Below are 24,516 nucleotides of genomic sequence, written 5' to 3' on the forward strand. Positions count from 1 at the left end.
ATTGAAGAAAAATAGAAAACATATTTACAGAATTTACTCTCTATTTAGACTCTGTGTGCGTGAGTGTGTTATGGTAGTTTGAATGTGTGTGTGTCGGGAGGAGCTTTGCGGAGTATTTCCGACCGTCTAAACAACAATCAACACACCTGTCACCACCGGGGCGACTATGGGGCGGTGCGGGCGCTCCGGCCCCAGCACGAGCTCGTCCTTGACCACGTGCTCGTCGTACAGGCCGGCCAGCATGGCGGCCTCGCTCACGCCGCACCCGGCTGTGCTGTCCTCACACTCCTCCTTCACACAAGCCTCTTCATCCACAAATCCGGCTTCCTCCTTAATAAGGGCTGAAGCAAAGGGTTGTAATTACCATTAGAGTTGTAAGTCAGACAAATATATGGATGAATCAACATAGATTGTTTACAATGCTGCCCACATGTGTGTTCATTGAGACAACCAGCCCAACACTTCAATGTATAAATGAATAAGTAGTAATGCAGCAGACTAAATTCCAATAGTCCACAGGTTTTGTATAAAAATGTACATTTTCTCCTCTGGTACCTGTTCTTGAGAATGTTATGATATGTTTAATAGATGAAATCAGTTAAATTAAAGTTATAATACAGGTTGAATGAACACCTAAGCCTTCCTCAAGAATCACTTTATTGATAGGTGAAAACCGCATGAAAATCCGTTCAGTAGTTTTAGAGTTTATCGCGAAAATACAAACAAACACACCGACGCGGCGGGGGACTTTGTTTTATAAGGTGTAGTGATGAGCTTACGCATTTCCGACTGGGCCGTCTCTGGCGCCTGCTTCACGCGCGCCGGCGACATGCTGCCGGCGTCAGCACTCGTCTCCATCTCTCGCAGCGGCCGCGTCACAACTGCCACTCAAAAGTTATACTATTGTCCGAGTGTCATACTCAACAGTAATTATATGCATGATACTTATGATATTATTGAAACAAAAAAATGTAAAGTAAAATAAATGACCACGCTAAGCATTATGCATTATCAACAATACTAACGATACTAACAATAGCATGAGTATTATCACACCACCAATACCGTCTTTACCATAAGGGCAAACAGGGCACCGAAGGACACACAGTAACAGTATATTTGATTATACTCATAATAAATAGAAGATCATGTCGAATCAACCGACGGAAGACTGTCAACATGCGAGTAAAATCAGATTGTGCGGATCCATTATTGCTCAAAAACGATCGCCTTGAATCAGTCTCCAAGTTTGTATATCTCGGCAGTACACTAACATGTCAGCGAGGTGCAGACGAAGACGTCGAGAGCAGAATTAAGAAGGCAAAAGCTGCATTTGCTCAACTCAAGCCTGTCTGGGACTCAAACGTTCTCACTCGCAGCGTAAAAATCTCCCTCTTCGAATCCACCGTCAAGTCGTCCGTGCTGCTCTTCGGCTGTGAGACGTGGAGAGTGACAAAGGGGCTGACACACAAGCTACAAGTGTTTGTCAATAAGTCCCTTCGGTCGATTCTCCGCATATTCTGGCCGAAGACCATAAGAAATGAGGATTTGTGGAGTATGTGCCGACAACCTCCGGTCGCCCAAGAAGTAGCGCTGCGGAAGTGGAGATGGATCGGTCATACCCTGCGAAGAGGAGATACAAACATCGCCAGTATCGCGTTCGAGTGGCGGCCTCAGGGCGGGAAGCGAGCCCGCAAACGCCCTGTGCACACCTGGAGGCGCAGCATAGAGAACGAGCTGACAGCCGTAGGACTGAACTGGAACGAGGCCAAGACGGTTGCTCAAGACAGGAAGGCGTGGAAGGATCTTGTGGAGGCCCTATGCACCTCCGGGGTGCCGTAGGACAGACAACAACAAATAGAAGATCATAGTAGAAAAATGTTAGTTTACTTAATTCGCTTTCTTTACTTTCCAAAAGGGCCCCAAATTCTTATTTGCCCAAGGGACCCAGCATAGTTTAAGACGGCCTTGCCACAGACAAATTAAATACTACATGTCTACACGGATCCCTTACCTCGATTGTTCCTTTTAGCTTTCCCAACTTTGGTGTTCGTAAGTTCCTCTACGCCAGGTTCCGGAACTTGTGTTTGGCTGTCTCCGTCTGTGCTCTCTGGGACAAGCTCACGTGACTGCTTGACTTCAATATCTGTGTTGAAAGCTGAAATCATCAGCAGATTATAACAATTATTTACTCAAATAAATATAAATAAATAAATATTAGGGGGCATCTCACACAGATCAACTAGCCCCAAAACAATAAAAGCTTGTGCTATGACTATAGGTACCAGGTGACGATATATACACACACACACTTACACCCACATACATACATATACATACACATAGAAAACACCCATGACTAAGGAACAAATATCTGTGTTCGGTTCAGATCATACCAAACTGAATATTCAGTTGGACTAAAACCGCACGTGTCTTTTAACCTTCCCTCTGGAAAGGCCAGGAATGTTTGAGAAAAGAAACGGGACCGTCTCATGCCTGACCGCGAAGTGCATCCGCGTCAGCTAGCAGACGCCCAAAAAAAAAGAATTTGTTTATTCAGTAAATATTCGGCAGTTTGAACCGAACTATTCGGCCGAATACGAACATTGAACCGAACTATTCGGCCGAATACGAACATTGAACCGAATATTCGTATTCGGCAAAGTCCATATTCGGCCCATCCCTCATTCCTCATAGTTGACCGAAGCGTTAGCGAAGGTCTCCGTGTTGATTATAGTTAGATCCCACAACCGACCTGTTGGTGCGTGGCGCACGCGCCGCTCCACTAGCACGGGGCCGAGCACGAGCTCATCTTTAACGGCGTGTTCGGAGTACAGCTCCGTCACCGCGCTCACGCCGGCCGACTCGTCTTTTACACTCACATCTGAGTACGATGGCTCAGCTTGTATGTATACACGTTCGCGTTTGGACTCGTCCTTTACATACACATCATCCAGCGGCTCAATCTTCACAGACACTTCCGCGGACGTGAGCTCATATGTTGTACACACTTCCTCACAGCGCTGAACCTTTACGCAAACATTCTCTGTGCCCTGTAACGCTGACGACTCCATCGAAATAGGATATTGTTTCAAATCCATATAGAATATACTAAAACAGGAATTAAAGCTACACTACAATAGACACTGGCTGGAACACAACGTTTTAGAATACTAGGACTAGGAGAGGAGATTACATTACCGCAGAATGCCACTACGACGATGAAAATGACAGCAGTGATTGTGTCAGTTCAGTTTTTTTTTTTTTTTTGGATTTTATGGCCTGGTTACGAGACCTTTAAGCCAAGTCTTCATTTTTATTCAGTTCAGTTGAGTTTTGTTCAGTGTTGCCAACTCGGAATTTGAAAAAGTACCAGACTTATGTCTAGATTATGCCAGAATTATGCTAAATAATTTGGAAGTGTTAAAAAAAATGCTAAACAATATATAGGTAACTAAAAATGAGTGTCTTCCACATAAATCAAACAATGCTGTTTCTGAAATTTTTATAGAGTCAGACCAAGCTAACTTTGCACTGACTTGGTTAGCTATACTTGGTCAAGCCATATACTAGGAATCCTCTAGACGGAGTTAAGAGCAATTATTTCATGAAACCGATGCTGCCAAAAATACTGGGGAGCGGGGGACGAGGTCAGCGAGTCCCGTGCCATGATTAGTCCGTTCAAAGACACGAACGTCACACAAAGACGCTTTGAGTCGAAGATGGAGTAAAACTACCGTATATTTGTGGCAGAGGGGGTAGCGTTACTATGCTCAGTCTAGAGGATGTCTTGTCTATGCTTGTATCCCAATCTTTAAAATCAGGCAATCTTTCCCACTCGGAGCGGTACATTAGCTTATAATTTGTTGGCGCCATTGCATTGTCTTTGTTTTTCCACTTATTGTATACTAGCTGTTGCCCGCGACTTCGTACGCGTAGATTTGTATATTGGTAAAAAACATCAATTACTAATTACAGACCAATAGCCCTTTTACCGGTTTTTTCAAAAGTTATCGAGAAATTTATACAGAATAACATTAACAACTATTTTGAGACCAATAATTTATTTTCACAGGAACAAAAGGGTTTCCGAAAACAAAAATCAATAAATATGGCAATCTATGACTTACTGAATATTATAATGACTAACATAGATAATAAGGTACCTGTAACTGCTCTTTATATGGATATGACCAAAGCTTTCGATTTCGTTGACCATAAAATACTACTGACTAAGCTATACAGGTATGGAATCCGGGGAAATGTTTTTAGTTTAATTGAATCCTACCTAACTGGGAGAAAACAATACACTCAACTGGACCATATATGCGTCAAGACCAAATATCAAGTAACGGCTTTATCCGATATCAGAGAAATGAAAGCAGGCGTCCCGCAAGGCAGCGTTTTAGGACCACTCTTATTTCTCATTTATATAAATGATTTCCCATTAGCTATCGAGGAACCCATGATTCTCTTTGCTGATGATAGCACCGTCATATTCACAGGAGAAGACTTACAGACTTACGAGACAAAAATAAACAATTCCCTGAAATCGCTTATTGAATGGCTTAACAGTAACAACCTTCGTATTAATTTAGACAAAACCAAAATAATGCACTTTAAGCAAAGAGTAGACAGAGTGACGGACTTAAATGTATCATATAACGGACATATAATTGATGAAACTGACGTTACAAAATTTTTAGGATTAAGCTTAGATAATCACCTAACATGGAAATATCAAATTGACCATATATGTAAGAATCTTAGTACATTTTCATATGCGCTCCATCATCTTAGGAAAGTAGTTAACCAATCCGCTGTCATAACTTCCTATCACGCTTACGTCACGTCAACTTTAAGATACGGAGTAATTTTCTGGGGGAACTCAACAGACAGAGATTTAGTATTTAAAAGCCAAAAAAAATGTATACGATCCGTATGTGGTTTTAACATAACTGACTCATGTAAAGCTTTATTTACCGAATTAAGAATATTAACTCTTCCATCCCTTTATATATACGAGACAGCATTGTATGTGAAAAGTAATATAGGTCAATACACCAAATTTAACAGTGCACGTAAAGTCGATAACATAAAAAATAAACTGTATAAAACAGCTCTTCTCTCAAAAAGTATATTCGGAATGGAACCCCGAATTTATAACAAATTACCAGAAAGCATACGGAAACTACAGGACTTACATATATTCAAAACAGAACTTTTCAAATTTCTAGTAAATAAAGCATATTACTCCATAAAAGAATATCTACATGACTATGACATAAACATTAATTATAACCATGACTAATGATATATTTTAATTTTATTTGAATTATATTTTATTGGATTTTAAATTTAAATGTATAATGTACTTAATAATAATTGTAACTGTAATTAATTTATTTTATAATGGTAACATATGCAAGACTAAATTATATTTTAGTTCTCTTTGACATTTGTATGCCAACCGGCAAAACATAGCGCTCAAATGTAACATAAGACCCATGTATACCTATGTTTTACAAATAAAGCATTCTGATTCTGATTCTGATTCTGATTCTGGTGGTTATATATTCTACATTAGCTTAGAACATTATGCAGCAAAATATTGTAGTAGGACGGTTAATCATTTGTTAATTATTAATATTATACAACGCATGAGACTTGTCTTTCACAACCTACGAAGTTTCTAGCCCCTAACTAAATAAAATTGTTCTCGACATAATCCCTCTCAACCCCCTTAGAAGATTTTCTAAAACTATTCTATTTAATAAAACCTACTACCTAACTACCTATTTACGAAGTTTGAAGTAAATAAAATTTGAACCCTATATAAACTTTCAACCCCTTTTTAACCATTTTAGGGGATGAATTTTTAAAAACGCTGAAATTACTTTTCTTGTATTCTAATAATATGCCTCTGTACAAAGATTCAAGCCCCGTTCTCACAAAAATGTTTGAACTCCATACAAACCACCACCTTGAGATATAAATTTTCAAAAACGCTGAAATTATTTTTTTCCGTTTTAAAATAATACCTTTTTATGAAGTTTCAAGTTCCTAGCTTAAAATAAAATTTGAACCCCGTACAAACTTTCAACCCCTTTTTAAACCTGTTAGGGGATGAATTTTACAAAACGCTGAAATTACTTGTATTGTCTTCTAATAATATCCCCAAATACAAAGATTCAATTCCCGCGCTCGAAAAAATGTTTGATATCCATACAAACTTTCAACCCTTTTTTTACCACCTTAGAGGATGAATTTTCAAAAACGCTGAAATTAGTTTTCTTGTATTCAAATTTAATATCTATTTGCAAAGTTTCAAGTTCCTAGCTTAAAATGAAATTTGCACCCCAAGACGAACTTTCATCCCTTTTTTAACCCCCTAAGTGGTTGAATTTCCAAAAAACGTCGCAATTACTTTATTTTGTGATCGGCTATTATGCCTTTCTAAGAAGTTTCAAAGCATTTGTAATGGATTCAAACTTTCAACCCCTTTTTTAACCCTGTTAGGGGATGAATTTTACAAAACGCTGAAATGACTTTTCCTGTCTTTTAATAATATCCCCAAATATAAAGATTCAAGTCCCGCGCTCGAAAAAATGTTTGATATCCATACAAACTTTCAACCCCTTTATCATCACCTTAGGGGATGAATTTTCAAAAACGCTGAAAGTAGTTTTCTTGTGTTTAAATTTAATATCTTTTTGCAAATTTTCAAGTTCCTACCTAATATAAAATTTGCATCTCAAGACGAACTTTCATCCCCTTATTAACTCCTTTAGGGGTTGAATTTCCAAAAACGTTGCAATTACTTTATTTTGTAATCGGCTATTATGTCTTTCTAAGAAGTTTCAAAGCATTTGTTATGGATTCAAACTTTCAACTCATTTTTAAACCTGTTAGGGGATGAATTTTACAAAACGCTGAAATTACTTTTCCTGTCTTTTAATAATATCCCCAAATACAAAGATTCAAGTCCCGCGTTCGAAAAAATGTTTGATATCCATACAAACTTTCAAACCCTTTTTCACCACCTTACGGGATGAATTTTCAAAAACGCTGAAATTACTTTTCTTGTATTTTAATAATATATCTTTTTCGAAGTTTCAAGTACCTAGCTTAAAGTAAAATTTGAACCACATACAAACTTTCAATTATGATTATGACTATACCAAATACCATAGGAATAGGACCGTAGTTCTGTAGAAAGCGACCAAGTTTTTATTTTTGTCAAAGTGACTTACACCCTAACTCAGTGGCTTTGGTCGCTTTCTGCACTGATAAAAAAAATTAGTTGATAGTTTTCTGCATAACTACGTTATTTATTTAGATAAAACTAAACAGATTCGAGCACCAACTCGTCATAATTCCTATAGGCCTCTACAGACGTACTGATCTTAGAAGAAATGTCATGTGATTTTAAATAACTGCGGTGCGGTAGTCTGTTATAAGGTTCGTCGTATGTATGAAATTTCCTTTGACGGTTGTGCCATGAATTACACTGCCATGTAGGTTTCAAACTTGGCTTAGGGACACAATTCGCTAATTATGCTAAAAATTATGCCAGATGCTAAATCAGTGGTTCCTAACCTGGGGGTAATTACCCCCGTGGGGGTAACGTAAAACTGGTATTTTACGGGGGTAATAAGCTAACCTAATATAACAATACAACAAAGGTACACGTTTTATTTTTTTATCATTAAGGGGAGGGGTAAAATCAGGTTCCTTAGGGTGACCGGACTGAAAAGGTTAGGAACCACTGTGCTAAATGGATAATTTGGATGCCAAAGAGAGTGAAAAAGTGCCAGATCTGGCATCCATTATGCCAAGTTGGCAACACTGTTTTTTTTTATCGCATCCTGCCATTCAGCCAGACTGGTAAAGCAGGGAAGCGGAATTAAAGGATTACATATTACAACGGGTAAGACGGAATTTTGGAAAAGGATCAGGATATCAGGATTAAGTAAATTATAGACAGTTAAAGTTTAACGCATTCACTGCCAGGGGGCGTGGCCTAGGAACAAACTTGTATGACGGTGGACGCACATGTGCGTTGGGGGCAGTGAATGTGTTAATGTTATGATGTAAAATAAATGAATAAAATTATAGAATCTTGTCAGTAAAAAAAGGCGCGAAATTCAAATTTTCTATGGGACGATATCCCTTCGCGCCTACATTTTTCAAATTTGCCGCCTTTTTCTACTGTCACGATCTGGTTGACCAAGTATATTTAAATATACATATATTATATGCAGAAGAATCATTAATATTTATATACAGGAGTGTTGTCAGAGATGTGACAGGCGTGTCCAACTGTCCAGCCAGACGAGTAAATTTTTCGCCAATCTTAGTTTAGTTTATTTATTGTAGGTAATACACAAAAGCATTTACAGGGGTGCAAAGATTATCCTAATTATGTACAATTGACAAAGTGTAGGTACCTCAGCTAAATATAAATAGTAGCTAAATATAAATAGTAGGAATTATTTGCGGAATGCCGTATGTTGCCGGTTCATGAGGAAGTAGGGATGTTGCTGGCATTAGAGCAGTTCAATAAGGATGAATTTAAAAACTATGTAAATCACCCCAGGTTCACGAGAACAATCAGTAAAAAAATGTTAGAGGTTCCGTCTTGTGGTAAAAATTATTATGGAAAAAGATGTAGGAAGTACTTGATCTCAAAATTGTATAACGAAATACCGTATGATATAAGGGAATGTAAATCATTTAGGATGTTTAAATTTAAAATGAAAATGTTTCTATTAGACAAAATTAAATTAAAGTTACCATCATAAGCAATAAGATGTAGGGGAAACTGGGGAGGGTTGATCACCCCTTTTGTTTTTAGCATACATTTTCTTAACTATTTGTAGTATTGAAAAAAATTATAGACCATACGATTCAGAATTTATCTCTTAATTAATAGTTTGAATTAGAACAGATTTGTGCAATTAATTAGACCATTATTTAATGAAAACCCATACTGTTGACTTTTACCACGTGTCCCCTATGTAAGGGAGACTTGTTTACCCCTGGTCGGGAGCCTTGATCCTAGGGGGATCAAGTGACCCTGGTTCTTGGGACACATGGTAAACAGATTTTTACCATGTCTCCCCATACCAGATTCTCATTGATTATATAACTCGGATCGCTATTAGCAATGCATCTATAATTTGTAAAATACACAGCAAACATATATATATTGCATCTTCCATGCTTTGAAGTTGTATTTCCGGTAATCAGATGTCTAAGCCGAAGGGATCAAGTCTTCCAGATTTGGGGACACTTGGTAAAAAGATTTTAAGCGGCAATGTCATATTTCGAGGGTAGTATCTACATTAATTTATTCACTTTATCTACAGAAAATTAATATATGAAGATATCAAACACATATTAATCCATAATCTTATACTTTTAAAAAACAATGTAATCGTATTATCCATAAAACAACATAAAAATAGGGAATCAATTTTTGAACCAAAAAAAAGTTAAAAAAAAAAACAAAAATCTAAGTTATTACCATAAAATTTCGTGTAACAAGCTAATTTTTTTAAAATTATTGTACAGCCACACGCTAAGGCCGAGTACCTGGATTACTAAATGGACTGAATCGTTATGGAATCAAATGGTACTCAGGCGTTGCATGTGCCTGCACAGACTGCATAAAATAAGGTGGGAGGCGATAGCAAGGGATCCTATTGGCCTAAGTCCCTACTTCCCTAGCCCTAACTTATTCTATGACAAGGATGTCTGTACCGGGAGACCTATCGGTAACAGACGGATTCCCTACGGGGGGGGATCAAGGTGGTTTGGATGGATACTTGCTGCCGATCGCCCAGGCTCAAGCGACCGATTAAGGCTGAAGGAGTCTTATGCCACAGCAAGGGTTCCTGTAAAAAGGTGGTGGATGGGAGCCTCTACTCTCAGAGTGTCGCCCTGAGCACGCAGAGGTTTTTGGGTATAGAGGTAGTGAAACACCAACGGACAATTGGTATCTGATTTATTTACAATTTGCATTTCTTTATATACACAACTTTACCTATAGCACACATATGTAAATCTTATTTGTATTACATCCGTGTAAAGTGCAACTAAGACAATATGTTTCTGCTGGTTTATGCCCTAGATTGATCTGCGTGGATCAGCGCGATGCGCTGACGCAATCTGTTGCTTAAACAGTTATTATGAAGGTATTTTTAGCGTCAGATACCTACAGCAATTTTAAAATTTTTACCCTTCTCTGGTCGTTATTATTTACAAATAACGGTGTTGTGTATAAATAAGTTTAGAAATTTACTGCTCACGTTTCGAGGACAGTGTTTGAGCTGCATAATCCTAAAATGCTTTCTATGGACCGTCGGTTCTATAGTACATAAGGTCGGAAAGCCATTGAAATAGCATTTCATCCATAAAAACAAATATCGCCGGTTGAAAACCAAATATCGTTATAAGTGTTGTTTGCCGACCGAGTAACATCCCCTGTGTGTAAAACGTTTAACTTGATAAACAAGACCAAGTGCGGGTAGTTCGTAAAATGTTGATGTCAACTTTAGTTAGTCTTTTCAAAGGCCACGGGGATAATTCCGTTTTCGGAGTTCGGAGTCGGTTATATAATTAAAAACTGAATTATACGCCATTAAATCCCGTTTTAATAAACAATAATGAGTAAAAAACCTTGAAAGTTTAAATCAGTGTTTCTCTGGTCGTACTTTTGCGGCATGATTTATTAAAGAAAAGAAAATATTTATGATAGCTCTATGAATCATTTTGTAAGTAAATTTTTTACAACGTATACTTGATCGCTTTGGGGGTGACATGATCCCGGAATCATATCTCCCCTGAAGAAAAAGACAAAGTCTCCCCATACATAGTAAGATTATAAAACGTGCCGTACTCGAAACGTGTGTTCGCGTATATCAATGTAATCCAAGTTAATCATCACTTCAATAAACAACAAATAAAATGAGCACACTAACTAACATCATTTCCATCTCATATTATAAAATAAATCCAGTTAAAGCTTACCGAAAATTTAATATAGTACGCAGAAAATCTTTCACCGTCCGCCATTTTTGAACCACTGACTTTTCCGATACAGTGCCATGACAGAACGTGAAGTTAGGAACGAATGAATGAGTGTTACCAGTGCAAAAAAATGTATCTCGTTTGGTTTGATTAAAAATGAAGTTTACCAAGTGTCCCCTAGGGATCGACCCTCCCCACCCTCACCTACCTACTGTTAACAATTAATTAAGCAATTGCCTAAGTTAGCTAAGTTTACCCATCTATGTTTTAAGGGAGTTCCCTCTGCCAACAAACTGTCCTGCAGTTTGGCAGAAGAAAAAAATATGTATGTTAGGGTTTATTTCATCTGAATAAACGATTATTTATTTATTTTTTTTTTATTTTTTTTTTAAATATATTGTGTCAGGTTGCTCTGGTTCCTACACTAGGCTCAGCCTGTCTCGTAGGTAACCCAGACTCAAGAGAGTTTATACAATTGAAACTTAAAGCCAGGGAAGAGGAAATACTAACAGAAATTACTCTTACATTTTTACAATAAATTAAATTAAAAAAACAAATCTTGTGAAACTATCTTAAATTATAATAAAACTAAATTTACCTAGAAAAATCTAAACTTATCCATCAGCGTGCGACTCAGTCAAGTTAATTGTTGCTAGTGAATGTGTGTTTGTGTACCTATATATATAAATGTATGTGTGTGTGTGTATGTGAAAGGAAAAAGTAGTTATTTATCAACTTTTAGAAGTTCTTCTATGTCCTCGTAGGAAAAGGAGCTGAGCCATGAAGATATTTTTTTCTGAACTTCCCTAACCGTTAATTTTTTGATGAGGATTTTGGTGTTGACTTTGTTGTAGACAAACGGATGGATGAAATTAGGCAGCCGTTGAGCGAAAGCTGAAACAGTCGGGGGAACTAGGACTTTGAACGTGCGTTTTTGTAGCATGCAGTCGTAGTTAGAGGACTTCAAGACTTCTCCGTGAATCCTGGACACCACACGGAGGATAAAAATACCACGAACACTGAGGACATCCAGATCGCTGTACACTAGTTTGGTAGGGTATCTAATTGGTTTTCGAAGGGATACCTTGATAACAGCTCGTTGCGCCCTCTCCAGAGAAATCAAGTAGGTTTTGCATGCTCCGCCCCAAGCAGTTATGCAGTATGCTAGTACAGATTGGCAGATGCTAATGTAGACTGTTCTGAGCAATGCTTTGTTTGCGGAGTTACGTAAAATTTTAAAAACGTAAATAAGTTTGCGTACCCGATTTGCTGTGGTTTTTATGTGCTCTTTGAAATCCAGCTTCTCGTCAATTACTACCCCAAGATATTTTACGGAAGTAGCCCTGTCGATCGGCTGGCAAGAACAGGAAGACGTTGGTGATTGGGTTCGGTTACAAGTGTGAATTTTGATACTGGGTGAAATAGGCTTTTGTTTTATGAAAACATATGAGTTTTGTTTTTGTAGTGTTGAGTGTAAGCAAGCTGCGTTTTAGCCAGTCAGCTATAGCACCCAGCCCTCTCTCTGCGGCTTCAGCAACATTTGTCCAGCTGCGATCGTGGAAAATAATTGCCGTGTCGTCGGCATAGCAAATTATATCAGCGTTGGGTATATTGCCTGAAGCTATGTCATTAATGTAAACATTAAATAATATAGGAGCCAATACACTACCCTGCGGGACTCCGAAACCGATTTCCATATGGTTACTTATGTCTTGGTCTATCTTGACTCGCTGTGTTCGGCCTGACAGATAGCTGCTAAACCATTTCAAGGCGATCCCTCTCACTCCTATGAGTTCTAGTTTTTTTAGTAGGATTGGGATTGAGACAGTGTCGAACACCTTGGTTAGGTCCAGGAAGACACCGATGCAGCTTTCGTTATTGTCGAGGTATCCTGATATTAACTTTGTCATGAGTACCACTGCGTCTTCAGTCGACCTGTTTTCGCGAAAGCTAAACTGCCGATTTGAGATTACGTTATATTTTTCCAGGAAACTGACCAAGCGTTTACTGACCAACTTTTCTAGGATTTTTGAGAGCCCCGAGCAAGGAAATTGGTCTGTAATTGCTAGGGTTAGATTTGTCCCCTGCTTTGTATAGTGGTACGACCGCCGCCTCTTTCCAATCATCCGGAAAGATACCCTCGGCTAAACTAAGGTTTAAAATGTGTGCAAGGGGAGTGATAATGTAGCTTTTGATAGCCTTTAGCAGACGATTTGTGATCCCGTCTAGATCAGAAGAGCTATCTGGTTTCAGGCTATTTATTATCGACTCAACCTCTGATTCGCTGGTTGCAATTAGGAACAGAGATTGAGGCGGAGAAACATTTGTTGACATTTCACGCGCAAGGTCCTCATGAGTTTTGTTAGTGGTTATAAGCACATCGTTGGCCAGTCTTTCACCAACTCTTGCGAAGAACTCATTACAGTAATCGAGAGATTCGCCAACTGTACGGATATGATGGTCGTTCTTGTCTACGTGACAGCGTGATAAAACGGTGTCCGTCACTTTCTTTCCCACGGTGTTAAACAGTGACAGTTATTTTATCACGTGGATAAAGATGGATAAAGCTATCCATAATAGGCTGGCTCTGTACTCTTAATTTGCGTTAGATCGGTTGGCTTTTGTACATTTTTCGTCGTGTAAGTGATATTCTTGATTGAATTCCAGAGTTTTTTTGGGTTATTCTTATTTTCTTCTAGCTCGGCTGATTCGTAGTTATATTTTAGTTTCCGTAGAAGCCCGTTGTGAAAATTTTTGTAGCGGATGTAAATTTGTTTCAGGATTTGATCATTTGGATTTTTGCGGCATTTTTGATGGAGATGATCTCTATGCCTTGAGCACCGTAATAAGCCCGGGGGTCATCCAGGGCTTAATCGTAAACTTGGACCGGCTAATGGCTACATATGATGAGTGTTTGGAAATAACGTCAAGCAGCAGTCGATTGAAGGCATTAACGGCTTCTTGCATTGTGAGTGCGGAAGTAACTCTGGTCCAGTCGAAGTTTCGAAGTTCATTCTCAACTCCTTCAGTATCAATCTTCTTCACAAATCGTTTGTCTTGGATTTGTTTTGACGTTTTTGTGCTTATACCTGTCATAATCTGAGGGCCTACCGCGAACCACGTTCGACGTGTTATCTCTCTGTCACACTTACGTACGAATTTACAAGTGCGACAGAGAGGCAACACGTCGAACGTGGTTCGCGGTAGGCGCTCAGATCGTGGTCTGTGATGTCTGATTTACAAACGACCGTTGCCGCCTGCAATCTTGCAGTGACATGAACGTGGTCCAGACAAGAATCGCCACGGGTAGGCTTGGTCACCGTTTGCTTTAAGTCTAGTTGCGCTAACATACATAGGTAGTTCGCGCATGTGCCAAGTTGTGAGATCGATGAAATTGTCCGATCGAATCAGGCCGTGCGGACGCAAACGCCAATTTGGCTCGCCGAATTCAACCACGCACGCCACGCACCGATTATGACCGATATTACCGATAAAATGGAGTGCGGATGCAAGAATAATAATTTGTGACACCAATACATATTTTCATTTTGGGGCATTTTTTCAATTTTATTTTGTAAATACTTTTTTTAACAAGATACTTTTTAAAATTAATTTCGCAGTTTTATTTTCAAAACGCGCGCAGCGTGTTGTAACTAATCACAGCTTTACTTTTCTATCAATTTTGAATTTTTTACAAAATGTAGGCGCGAACGGTTATCGTCCCATACAAAATATAAATTTGACCAACTATACTTACTTTTTGATTGTAACCATCTTTTAAGGCGGTTACAATTTTCGCGGTTCATCGCGAAAAAAAGTAAGTTCGTATCTGCCCGACTCGCTCACCTAAATGTAATTTAACCGTAGAGCGAAAGAGGCCGCACGCCACAGTGATATGACGAGGGAGGGATTTAGTTTTTGCCAAAATTGTTTCGGAACTCTGATGATTTTGATTTGAACAATCTATATCTATAAAAAAGTCGAAGTCTAAATGCCTAAAATGCTTAATTTGACAAAAGTCCAATTTATAATTTAATTAACGAGTTTGTTTTTATTCACTTTGCTGTTGGCGTAAGAAATCTATGCTTCGATTCAACTATCGAATAATCGATCTCAGATTAAAATTATCACATTATCAGCTACGCAGACGACATGGCGTTGCTGAGTCCGTTGGGGGTTGGGGGCCTTCGAGAACTCATAACTCTCTGTGAGCAATTTGCCAATAGTCATGGCCTAAAATATAATGCAACAAAAAGTGAGATTATGATCTTCAAAGCGGGGTCCTATTGTCCGTCTTGCGTTCCTCCTGTGTATCTCAAGGGAGCACCCTTGAAGCGCGTCCATAAGTTTAAATACTTGGGTCACGTGTCACGTGCTGACCGATGATTTGAGTGACGTGACGACTCTGATATTGAAAGGGAACGGAGAGCGTTGTCAGTTCGTGCCAATATGATAGCCCGCAGGTTTGCCAGCTGCTCTAAAAACATGAAAGTCACACTGTTCCGTGCATGTTGCACAACTTTCTACACGTGCAGCCTGTGTGCACTGTAGAAAAACATGTATTTACTATAGATGTGTCAGAAACAGTAACAGTTGTAACTACATATTTTAAATCTGTGCGTCCTAACCTCATTCTAGAATAAAACCGAATGAATCCCAACAGCCAACGTTACCCGCTCGCAGTGCCTCTGGCCGCCGGCATCATGGACGTCATTTCATACGTTCGAACCCAGGCCACGCGTGTACCTGGCTTAATAGATATTCTTTAAAATATACCACGTCAGCTCGAATAACATCCTTTGAAGAGCATTTCTTTTATTTTTTGCCATTTTTATATATTGTGACCTTTTTTGCCACAGTTTTGTTATTTCTAGTCAGGATCAGGACAGGAGGAGGAAGAAAAAAAGTGTCCTAAAATTTCCATACATTTTTCAAACTTTCCTTTTTGTTACCGCTATACAAAGTATATGGGGAAATTGTAACACAATAGGAAAAAAACTCTGGGACATTTTTTTATCCCATTAGGATCGAAAGAGCTCGCGATTCTGAGTAGAAATAACACAAAAGTGGCAAAAAAGGTCACAAATATACAAAAATGGCAAAACATAAAAGAAACGTCCTGAAATAGGGTAATTTCAGGATGGATACCCCCGTGGGATAGATGCCTCGATATTAATTTCTTCTAATAGCAGGACTGTCGTGCGACACAGACAGACACAGAAGAACAGGCGGATCAATATTCGAACTTCTCTATGCTAAGGGTCCTCTCTTTATATCAGAGTGTGTATTGGTGAGTGCTTAAATGAGCTTTACTACATACTAGATTCCTTTATATATTTATTTATCTACTTTAAGAAGAACCAATAGCTTTAAACTTACAATAGACAACAAGATTGAAACTGAAATCCAACTACAGGAACTCATAGTTAGTTACAAAGTATTCTAAATTAAACGAATACTAGCACTTATGCGCACAGACACATGCGCACAAAGAGAGAAAAAAGCGTAAATTAAATTGGAAACCTCAGAATAGATCCTAAATTTCGGACCACTTCGTTCATTAGCGCCTAGAATAACTGAGGTGTCAGCTTCGAGCAACACCGGCTTCCGACCGAAGGGTGACAGAGTTCAAAAGATGAAAACAAAATAAAGTAAAATTTATCAGATTGAAATGCAGTTAAAGAATATTTAATGTAAAGGCGCCAACACACTAAGTTGATAATTTCAATGCATTTAATCGCCGAATGAAAACAAAACGTAAGAATGATACAAAAAGTGTACATGTAGTAATACATTATTATGAACACGACGAATAGAATATTATACGACGGCTCCTGTGGTCACAGTACTTGCACTTGAAAGGTTTTTCACCAGTGTGAGTCAACAGGTGAGTCCGTAAACCAAATTTCCTTCTACACTTGTGGCTACAGTGACTACACTACACATGAAAGGCTTCTTATCTGGTGAGTCCGTAATTCTGATTTTATTTTACATAATTATGTAGGCACAGTAACCTGAAACGCTTCTCGTCTGTGTGAGTCATCAGGTGAGTCTGTAAATCTCTTTTTCTTCTACACTTGTAGCTACAGTGACTACAACTGAAAGGCTTCTTTTGTGTGTGAGTCATCAGGTGTCTCTGTAAATCTGTTTTTTGTCTACACTTGTAACTACAGTGACTCTGACGGGTCTAAAGCACGCAAAGCTCTTTCTGCAAGGAGTACACTCCGGTTGGAGCAAAAAGCTTTGGAAACTTAGCTAAAGACAACTCCAAATCATAACGGGGGTGTTTACTGGCCATTAAGGGGTCAAAAGAATTCTGGCCAAGATGGGACATTCTGACAACACCGATTGTCGTATATGTGGCGAAGAGGAAGAGACAGTAAACACCTAATGTGTGAATGTTACGACCTAGCCAGACAAAGAATGAAGGACTTTGGAGCAGGATATCTGGAACCAAGACTTTAAAAACACATGGATATGGTGGGAAAAGCTCTTGAGTAGTTGACGGATCTTCATAAACATCACAAAAGATCCCTATGGGTCGAAGTGTATCCGCAAGGGCCCCCGAAAACAATAAGATAAGATAAGCTACGGTGACTACAACTGAAAGGCTTCTCGTCTGTGTGAGTCATCAGGTGTTTCCGTAACGGTGCTTTTGTTCTTAACTTGTGGTCACTGTGTACACCTGAAAAGCTTCTCGTCCGTGTGTCATCGCATGAGCCTGTAAATCTGCTAATCTAAACTTGTGGTCACAGTGGCTACAACGGAAAGGCTTTGTAGTATTTGGAGTTTAGTGAAACGCAGGTTTTGAGGAACACTTATGTTTTTATTATAATATTAATTAAGTTATTTTTACAGCAAGTACTGATATTTAGGGAAGCTTCTAGGAAAGAGGGTGTGGTCACCTATTTGACAATACATCTAAATGTTTTAAAAGTACGTTCGGAAATGTTCTATACTGAAACGTTTGTTTCGGATACTAGTACCACAGATATTACATCTTCCTCTTTCTTTTTTTAAAAATTATACATTCTCTTTCCCCTTTTTTTTTAAGTAACGCTGCATTATAAATGAAAATACATACAAAGTCTAAGTTTTAACTAAATACTATACTACAAATTTGGTTTTAGATTTACACATAGTTGTATTTTTTAAAAATCAGTATGCAACTGTACTTACATACTACCTTATGACTAATAATGTATCTATGATAAGTACCATACACACTATAAGGATCTATGTAGCCCCACACTCAACCAGTAGTAGCAGAGCACCGGAAGACTACCAATCACCCAGGTCGAACATGATAAGAAGTCCTAGTGTACCTAACATTACTATTATTATCTATAATATCATAGGACCTCAGTCCATTGTTTTCAACAATTTGGCCTTGTAGCCACTTATTACTATTACAGTCTTTCTTAAACCAGACTTTCTGGCCAACAACAAATTATTTTTACTTTTGGTATTAGCATTATAGTTATTTACATTTCTAGATACAGTCTTATGAAACTCACTTCTAATATTAATATTCAGTCTTGGTCTTAAATATGTAGATGTTACAGGTAATTTAGTTTTTATTTTTCTATTCATTAACAACTCAGCTGGTGAAAACTTAGTGCCACAAACAGGAGAAGATCTATATTGTAAAAGCGCTACCCTGTAGTCTGTGTTGTCCACCTGGCATTTAATAAGTATTTTTTTAGCAATTTGTACAGCTCTTTCCGCCATACCATTCGACTGTGGGTGGCTGGTATAGGTAAATTTAAATCCCCATATATTAGCAAAATTTTTACATTCTCGTGAGTCAAAGGGAATATGATCACAGACTATCTCACTTGGTACACCAAATATACAGAAAATATCTATAAGACTACTTATGACAGTCTTGGCACTTTTATTACTTATTGGTTTTACTTCTAGCCATTTAGAAAAATAGTCATATATCACTAGATAGCTTTTATTTTTATATTCCATTATGTCTGTTCCTAGCTTTGAGAAAGGTAAGTCTGGGATGTTATGACATAATAGTGGCTCTTTTGTGTTGTTATTTTGGTAAGTTTGACAAACAAAACACTGTCTTACAAAATTATCTAGATGTTCATCAATTTTGGGCCAATAATACAGACTTCTAGCTAGATTTTTCATTTTAGTCATACCAAGATGGCCTTCATGCAATTTTTCCATTATGTGTGTCCGTAAAGATATAGGTATTAATAATCTATGATTCATAAATAACAAATTATCATCAACAGTAATATCGTTTTTGAATTTAAAATAATATTGCATGTTATCAGGAATATGTTTTTTATCTGGCCATCCATTTTTAGTAAATTCTTTAAGACATGTCAATTCTGTATCTTTATTAGTTTCAGAAATTAATTCTTTTTTAAATTCATTAGTGCACTGCAAGTTATTTGCTAGGCCGACACAGTGAATGACATCATACATGTATGGTTCATCAGTTTCATTACCGGTCATGAACGCACGTGACAGCAGGTCAGCAATATACATAAATTTACCTTTAAGGTACTAAAATTCAATGTCATATTTGAGTAATTTTAATTTTAATCTTTGAAGTCTGGGCGATGGAACCTCATGTATGGATTTTTTAAGTAAGGTTTCCAGTGGCTTGTGATCATTAAGAACAATGCACTTTTGCCCATAAATATAGTAATGGAATTTCCTGGTTGACCAGACTACACTTAAAAGCTCTTTTTCTATTTGTGAGAAATTCCTCTCTGATGCTGTTAAACTCCTCGATGCAAAACAAACAGGTTTTCCATTTTGAAGTAAACAACAGCCAAGGCCATCCTTTGAGGCATCACATTGTATAACCACCGGTTGTTTTACATCAAAGTTCTGCAGAACAGGTGCCTCGGTGACATGCAATTTTATTTTATTAAACTAATTTTCATGTACATCTGTCCATAACCAATCTACATTTTTCTTAAGAAGTAATTGGAGTGGTGATGCAATTTTAGCCAGGTTAGGAACGAATTTTCTTAGGTAATTTACCATTCCTAGAAACACTTGTAACTCTTTTTTATTACTGGGACTTTTAATACTGTTAATGGCTTTTATTCTGTCGGGGTCAATTTTCATACCTTCATGAGAAAAGATGTGACCAAAATACTTGACTTCATTCATTTTATATTGAAATTTATTTTTATTGAATCTCACATTATGTTTTTTAGCTCTTTCAAACACTTTTGTTAAAATTGCATCATGCTCCGCTTCACTGTCAGCACATATTAATAAATCATCACAATAAATTATTACTCCAGGAATGTCCCCAAATGCCCTTTCATTATATTTCTGAAAAATTTCAGGTGCTACAGACAACCCAAAGGGCAATCGATTAAATTTGTAGCAGCCAAACGGGCTATTAAAAGTATAAAGTAAAGTATCCTACCGACTGCGCCATGTAGTATTTGGAGTTTAGTGAAACGCAGGTTTTGAGGAACACTTATGTTTTTATTATAATATTAATTAAGTTATTTTTACAGCAAGTACTGATATTTAGGGAAGCTTCTAGGAAAGAGGGTGTGGTCAACTGGTCACCTATTTGACAATACATCTAAATGTTTTAAAAGTACGTTCGGAAATGTTCTATACTGAAACGTTTGTTTCGGATACTAGTACCACAGATATTACAGGCTTCTCGTCTGTGTGAGTCATCAGGTGAACCTGTAATTGTGCTTTCCTTTTACACTTGTAGGCACAGTGGGTACACCTGAAAGGCTTCTCGTCTGTGTGAGTCACCAGGTGTCTCCGTAACTGTGCTTTTCTTTTACACTTGTAGCTACAGTAACTACAACTGAAAGGCTTCTCGTCTGTGTGAGTCACCAGGTGTTTCCGTAACTGTGCTTTTCTTTTACACTTGTAGCTACAGTAACTACAACTGAAAGGCTTCTCGTCTGTGTGAGTCATCAGGTGTTGCCCTAACTGTACTTTTCTTTTACACTTATAGCTACAGTGACTACAACTGAAAGGCTTCTCGTCTGTGTGAGTCATCAGGTGAGTCTGTAAATCTGCTTTACTTCTACACTTGTAGCTACAGTGACTACAATTGAAAGGCTTCTCGTCTGTGTGAGTCATCAGGTGTTGCCCTAACTGTGCTTTTCTTTTACACTTGTAGCTACAGTGACTACAACTGAAAGGCGTCTCGTCTGTGTGAGTCATCAGGTGTTTCCGTAAATATGCTTTACTTCTACACTTGTAGCTACAGTGACTACAACTGAAAGGCTTCTCGTCTGTGTGAGTCATCAGGTGTTTCCGTAACTGTGCTTTTCTTTTACACTTGTAGCCACAGTGACTACAACTGAAAGGCTTCTCGTCTGTGTGAGTCATCAGGTGATACCGTAAGTGTGCTTTTGTTCTAGACTTGTGGTCACAGTGTGTACACCTGAAACGCTTCTCGTCTGTGTGAGTCATCAGGTGAGTCCGTAAATTTGACTTTCTACTACTCTCGTAGCCACAGTATTTACACCTGAAAGGCTTTTCGCCTGAGTGTATAATCATGTGAGCCTTTTTCGTCAGTTTTTTGTCACCATGTAGCATTTGATGTCGTTCTAAACGATAATCCCCTACGGTTGGATTATGTAAAGGCGAGTGAGTGTGTACGTGCTTCTTCAGAACCGACTTGCTCCTGAACAGTTTGCCGCAATGGTGACATTGATAGATGGTGGTGGTGACATGGGGTGTGGGTGCGGGCTCGGTGGCGTGCAGCTTGTATGTGCGGCGCCCGACCCGGCAGGTGCGCCGCGCCGCGTCCACCAGCAGGCGCTCCAGCCTGACCGAGCACGAGCCGCGCCGACCCGACACCACAGCAGAGCAGACGAGAGCGGACGCTGTAAGACGACAAAATAATACTCAAATATCCAAAATACCAACCTGATAAATATGTAACAGTGGCAGGGCGTTACATACGTTTATTTAATTTAACTAATAATTATCTTTCAAACTTCATTCTTGACAATAGATGAGCTGGTGATCCATAACGATTGAGATGCTTTAAAACGTGCAAGAGTTTTAATACAAATACAAAATCGTTTATTTGTCCAACACAGGTATGAATAGTACAAAGTACAGATCTTATAATATTACTGTTGTATCACTATGTTGTGCCGTGAGGCGTACAATTTTTTGTCATTAATGGACTGTGACTATATACATGCTGGTGCACAGTTACCATTAATTATAGTCTAACAAAAATTCGCTTACACTATAATATGTTTTGTCAACTAAATATTTAAATACTTTACTTTTAAAACTTGTCATATCTTCTAAATTTCTTAATGCATTCGAAATTTTATTTAAAATTTAAGGAGCCATTCCAAATATACTTTTCCTATATAACGCTGTTTTGGAAGGCATTGAATTTATTCTGTTCCTTAGACGTATACTCTTATACTGTTGAAATAAGTGGAGATTGCTTTTAACAAAAATTACAATTTCGAAAATATACAAACAAGGTAGAGTTAAAACTCCTAATTTTTTAAAATATGGTTTACATGAACCCAGTTGCTCAATTCCACACAACGATCTAATGCATCTTTTTGCGCTTTAAACGCTACTTTTCTGTCGACTGAGTTTGCCCAAAATATAATGCCATACCTTAGTGTTGATGTTACATAGGCTTGATATGCCGTCAAAACAACTGGTTCACTAACAATCTTTCTTAAATTATATAAAACGTATGAAAATTGATGCAGTTTCTTACATATAATGTCTATTTGATTTCTCCATGTCAATTTATGATCTAAGCTTATGCCTAAAATATTTGTCACATCTGTTTTCTCAATCTGTTGCCCCTTATATGAAATATTTAAATTACATCCATCATTTCGCCTTTGTTTAAATGTCATTATTTTACTTTTTTCTAGATTGATTTTTAAATGATTGCTAGTTAGAGTTAGACCAAGAAAAGTCTGCAGCGATTTTGTTAGCCCACGCAGTGCAAGTGTTATTTACTTACACGTCATAAATTCATAGAAGTTTGACGTTTAAAATGACACTTTCACCGCGTGGGCTATCAAAATCGCTGCAGACTTTTCTTGGTCTGACTCTAACCAGTTTATTACTGATTCTAATGTCTTGGATATTTCCGTTTCATATGTTTCTGGATCTTTACAAGTGAACATTATAGTGATTGGATTGCGATTAAATGATTATGATTATGATTTGGATACTCGATGGCTTTTGGCAAATCATTTATATAAATAATAAAGGGCCTAAAACGCTTCCCTAAGGTACGCCATAATGAATTTGTCCAACTTCCGATGAATAAGTGACCTCAGTTTTCGTCTCAACGCATAGTCTATTTATTTGAGTTAACTGCTTTCGATTAACCAAGTAAGACTTAATCAAATTATGCACATTACCTCTAACACCACCTTTATATAATTTATCTAGCAATATTCTATGATCTACAAAATCGAAAGCTTTCGACATATCCATGTAAAGTGCTGATACCGGAACTCTCTTGTCAACATTGGTTACTATTACTCGCATAAGGTAAACGCATGGGGGTAAACTAGCTACCAAGTGAAACACACAATATTGACCACACCAACGCGAGGAAAACTCTAGCTATAGAACATCACAAACCGAATCCAAATTAATTATTAATTATCATTATTTACTTTAAACTTTAACGGTAGGGTGAACTTTCAATAGCCAATGTGAGTAAAGCAATTGAAAATTAGCATCTATGTGGCAAGTCACTCCAGAGGATAAAATTAAACTTTGCTATATGTCTTTTATAAATAAATAATAAATATTTTGTTTTTGGCTAGAACTATCAATATGTACCATCTAAACATATTCCTATACATCAACATCACAAATAAAACGAAACTTTTAATTAATACAGCTGAAGACTAATTACAAGTTTCATTGAAGAAAAATAGAAAACATTTACAGAATTTACTCTCTATTTAGACTCTGTGTTGGTGTGCGTGTGTTATGGTAGTTTGAATGTGTGTGTGTGTCGGGAGGAGCTACGCGGAGTAGCTCCGACCGTCTAAACAACAATCCACACACCTGTCACCACCGGGGCGACTATGGGGCGGTGCGGGCGCTCCGGCCCCAGCACGAGCTCGTCCTTGACCACATGCTCGTCGTACAGGCCGGCCAGCATGGCGGCCTCGCTCACGCCGCACCCGGCTGTGCTGTCCTCACACTCCTCCTTCACACAAGCCTCTTCATCCACAAATCCGGCTTCCTCCTTTATAAGGGCTGAAACAAAGGGCTGTAATTACCATTAGAGTTGTAAGTCAGACAAATATATGGATGAATCAACATAAATTGTTTACAATGCTGCCCACAAGTGTGATCATTGAGACAACCAGGCCAACACTTCAATGTATAAATGAATAAGTAGTAAGTAATGCAGCAGACTAAATTCCAATAGTCCACAGATTTTGTATAAAAATGTACATTTTCTCCTCTGGTACCTGTTCTTGAGAATGTTTTATA

General features: G+C 38.0%; 2 protein-coding genes across 2 annotated transcripts; both read right to left on the minus strand.

The window, feature by feature from the left end:
- Nucleotides 1–126: 126 nt before the first annotated feature.
- Nucleotides 127–3,173, minus strand: LOC134659990 (uncharacterized). Its single transcript, XM_063515687.1, has 4 exons — nt 2,756–3,173; nt 2,015–2,158; nt 780–881; nt 127–341 (listed from the first exon to the last, which is right to left on the minus strand). Exons 1-4 carry the CDS (start codon nt 3,099–3,101, stop codon nt 127–129), a joined length of 807 nt encoding a protein of 268 aa, XP_063371757.1. The 5' UTR covers nt 3,102–3,173.
- Nucleotides 3,174–20,646: 17,473 nt separating this feature from the next.
- LOC134659991 (gastrula zinc finger protein XlCGF46.1-like) lies at nt 20,647–24,389 on the minus strand. Its single transcript, XM_063515688.1, has 2 exons — nt 24,082–24,389; nt 20,647–21,887 (listed from the first exon to the last, which is right to left on the minus strand). Exons 1-2 carry the CDS (start codon nt 24,176–24,178, stop codon nt 20,647–20,649), a joined length of 1,338 nt encoding a protein of 445 aa, XP_063371758.1. The 5' UTR covers nt 24,179–24,389.
- Between the last annotated feature and the right edge of the window lie 127 nt (nt 24,390–24,516).

The sequence above is a fragment of the Cydia amplana genome, chromosome 26, assembly GCF_948474715.1.
Source record: "Cydia amplana chromosome 26, ilCydAmpl1.1, whole genome shotgun sequence".
Lineage (NCBI taxonomy): Eukaryota > Metazoa > Arthropoda > Insecta > Lepidoptera > Tortricidae > Cydia > Cydia amplana.

Coding starts and splice junctions, on each gene's coding strand:
- LOC134659990 (XM_063515687.1), bottom strand. CDS start 3,101: ATGGATTTGAAACAATATCCTATTTCGATGGAGTCGTCAGCGTTACAG. Junction 2,159..2,755: donor CGTGCGCCACGCACCAACAG/GTCGGTTGTGGG, acceptor TGATGATTTCAG/CTTTCAACACAGATATTGAA. Junction 882..2,014: donor AGCTAAAAGGAACAATCGAG/GTAAGGGATCCG, acceptor TTTGAGTGGCAG/TTGTGACGCGGCCGCTGCGA.
- LOC134659991 (XM_063515688.1), bottom strand. CDS start 24,178: ATGCTGGCCGGCCTGTACGACGAGCATGTGGTCAAGGACGAGCTCGTG. Junction 21,888..24,081: donor AGTCGCCCCGGTGGTGACAG/GTGTGTGGATTG, acceptor GTCGTCTTACAG/CGTCCGCTCTCGTCTGCTCT.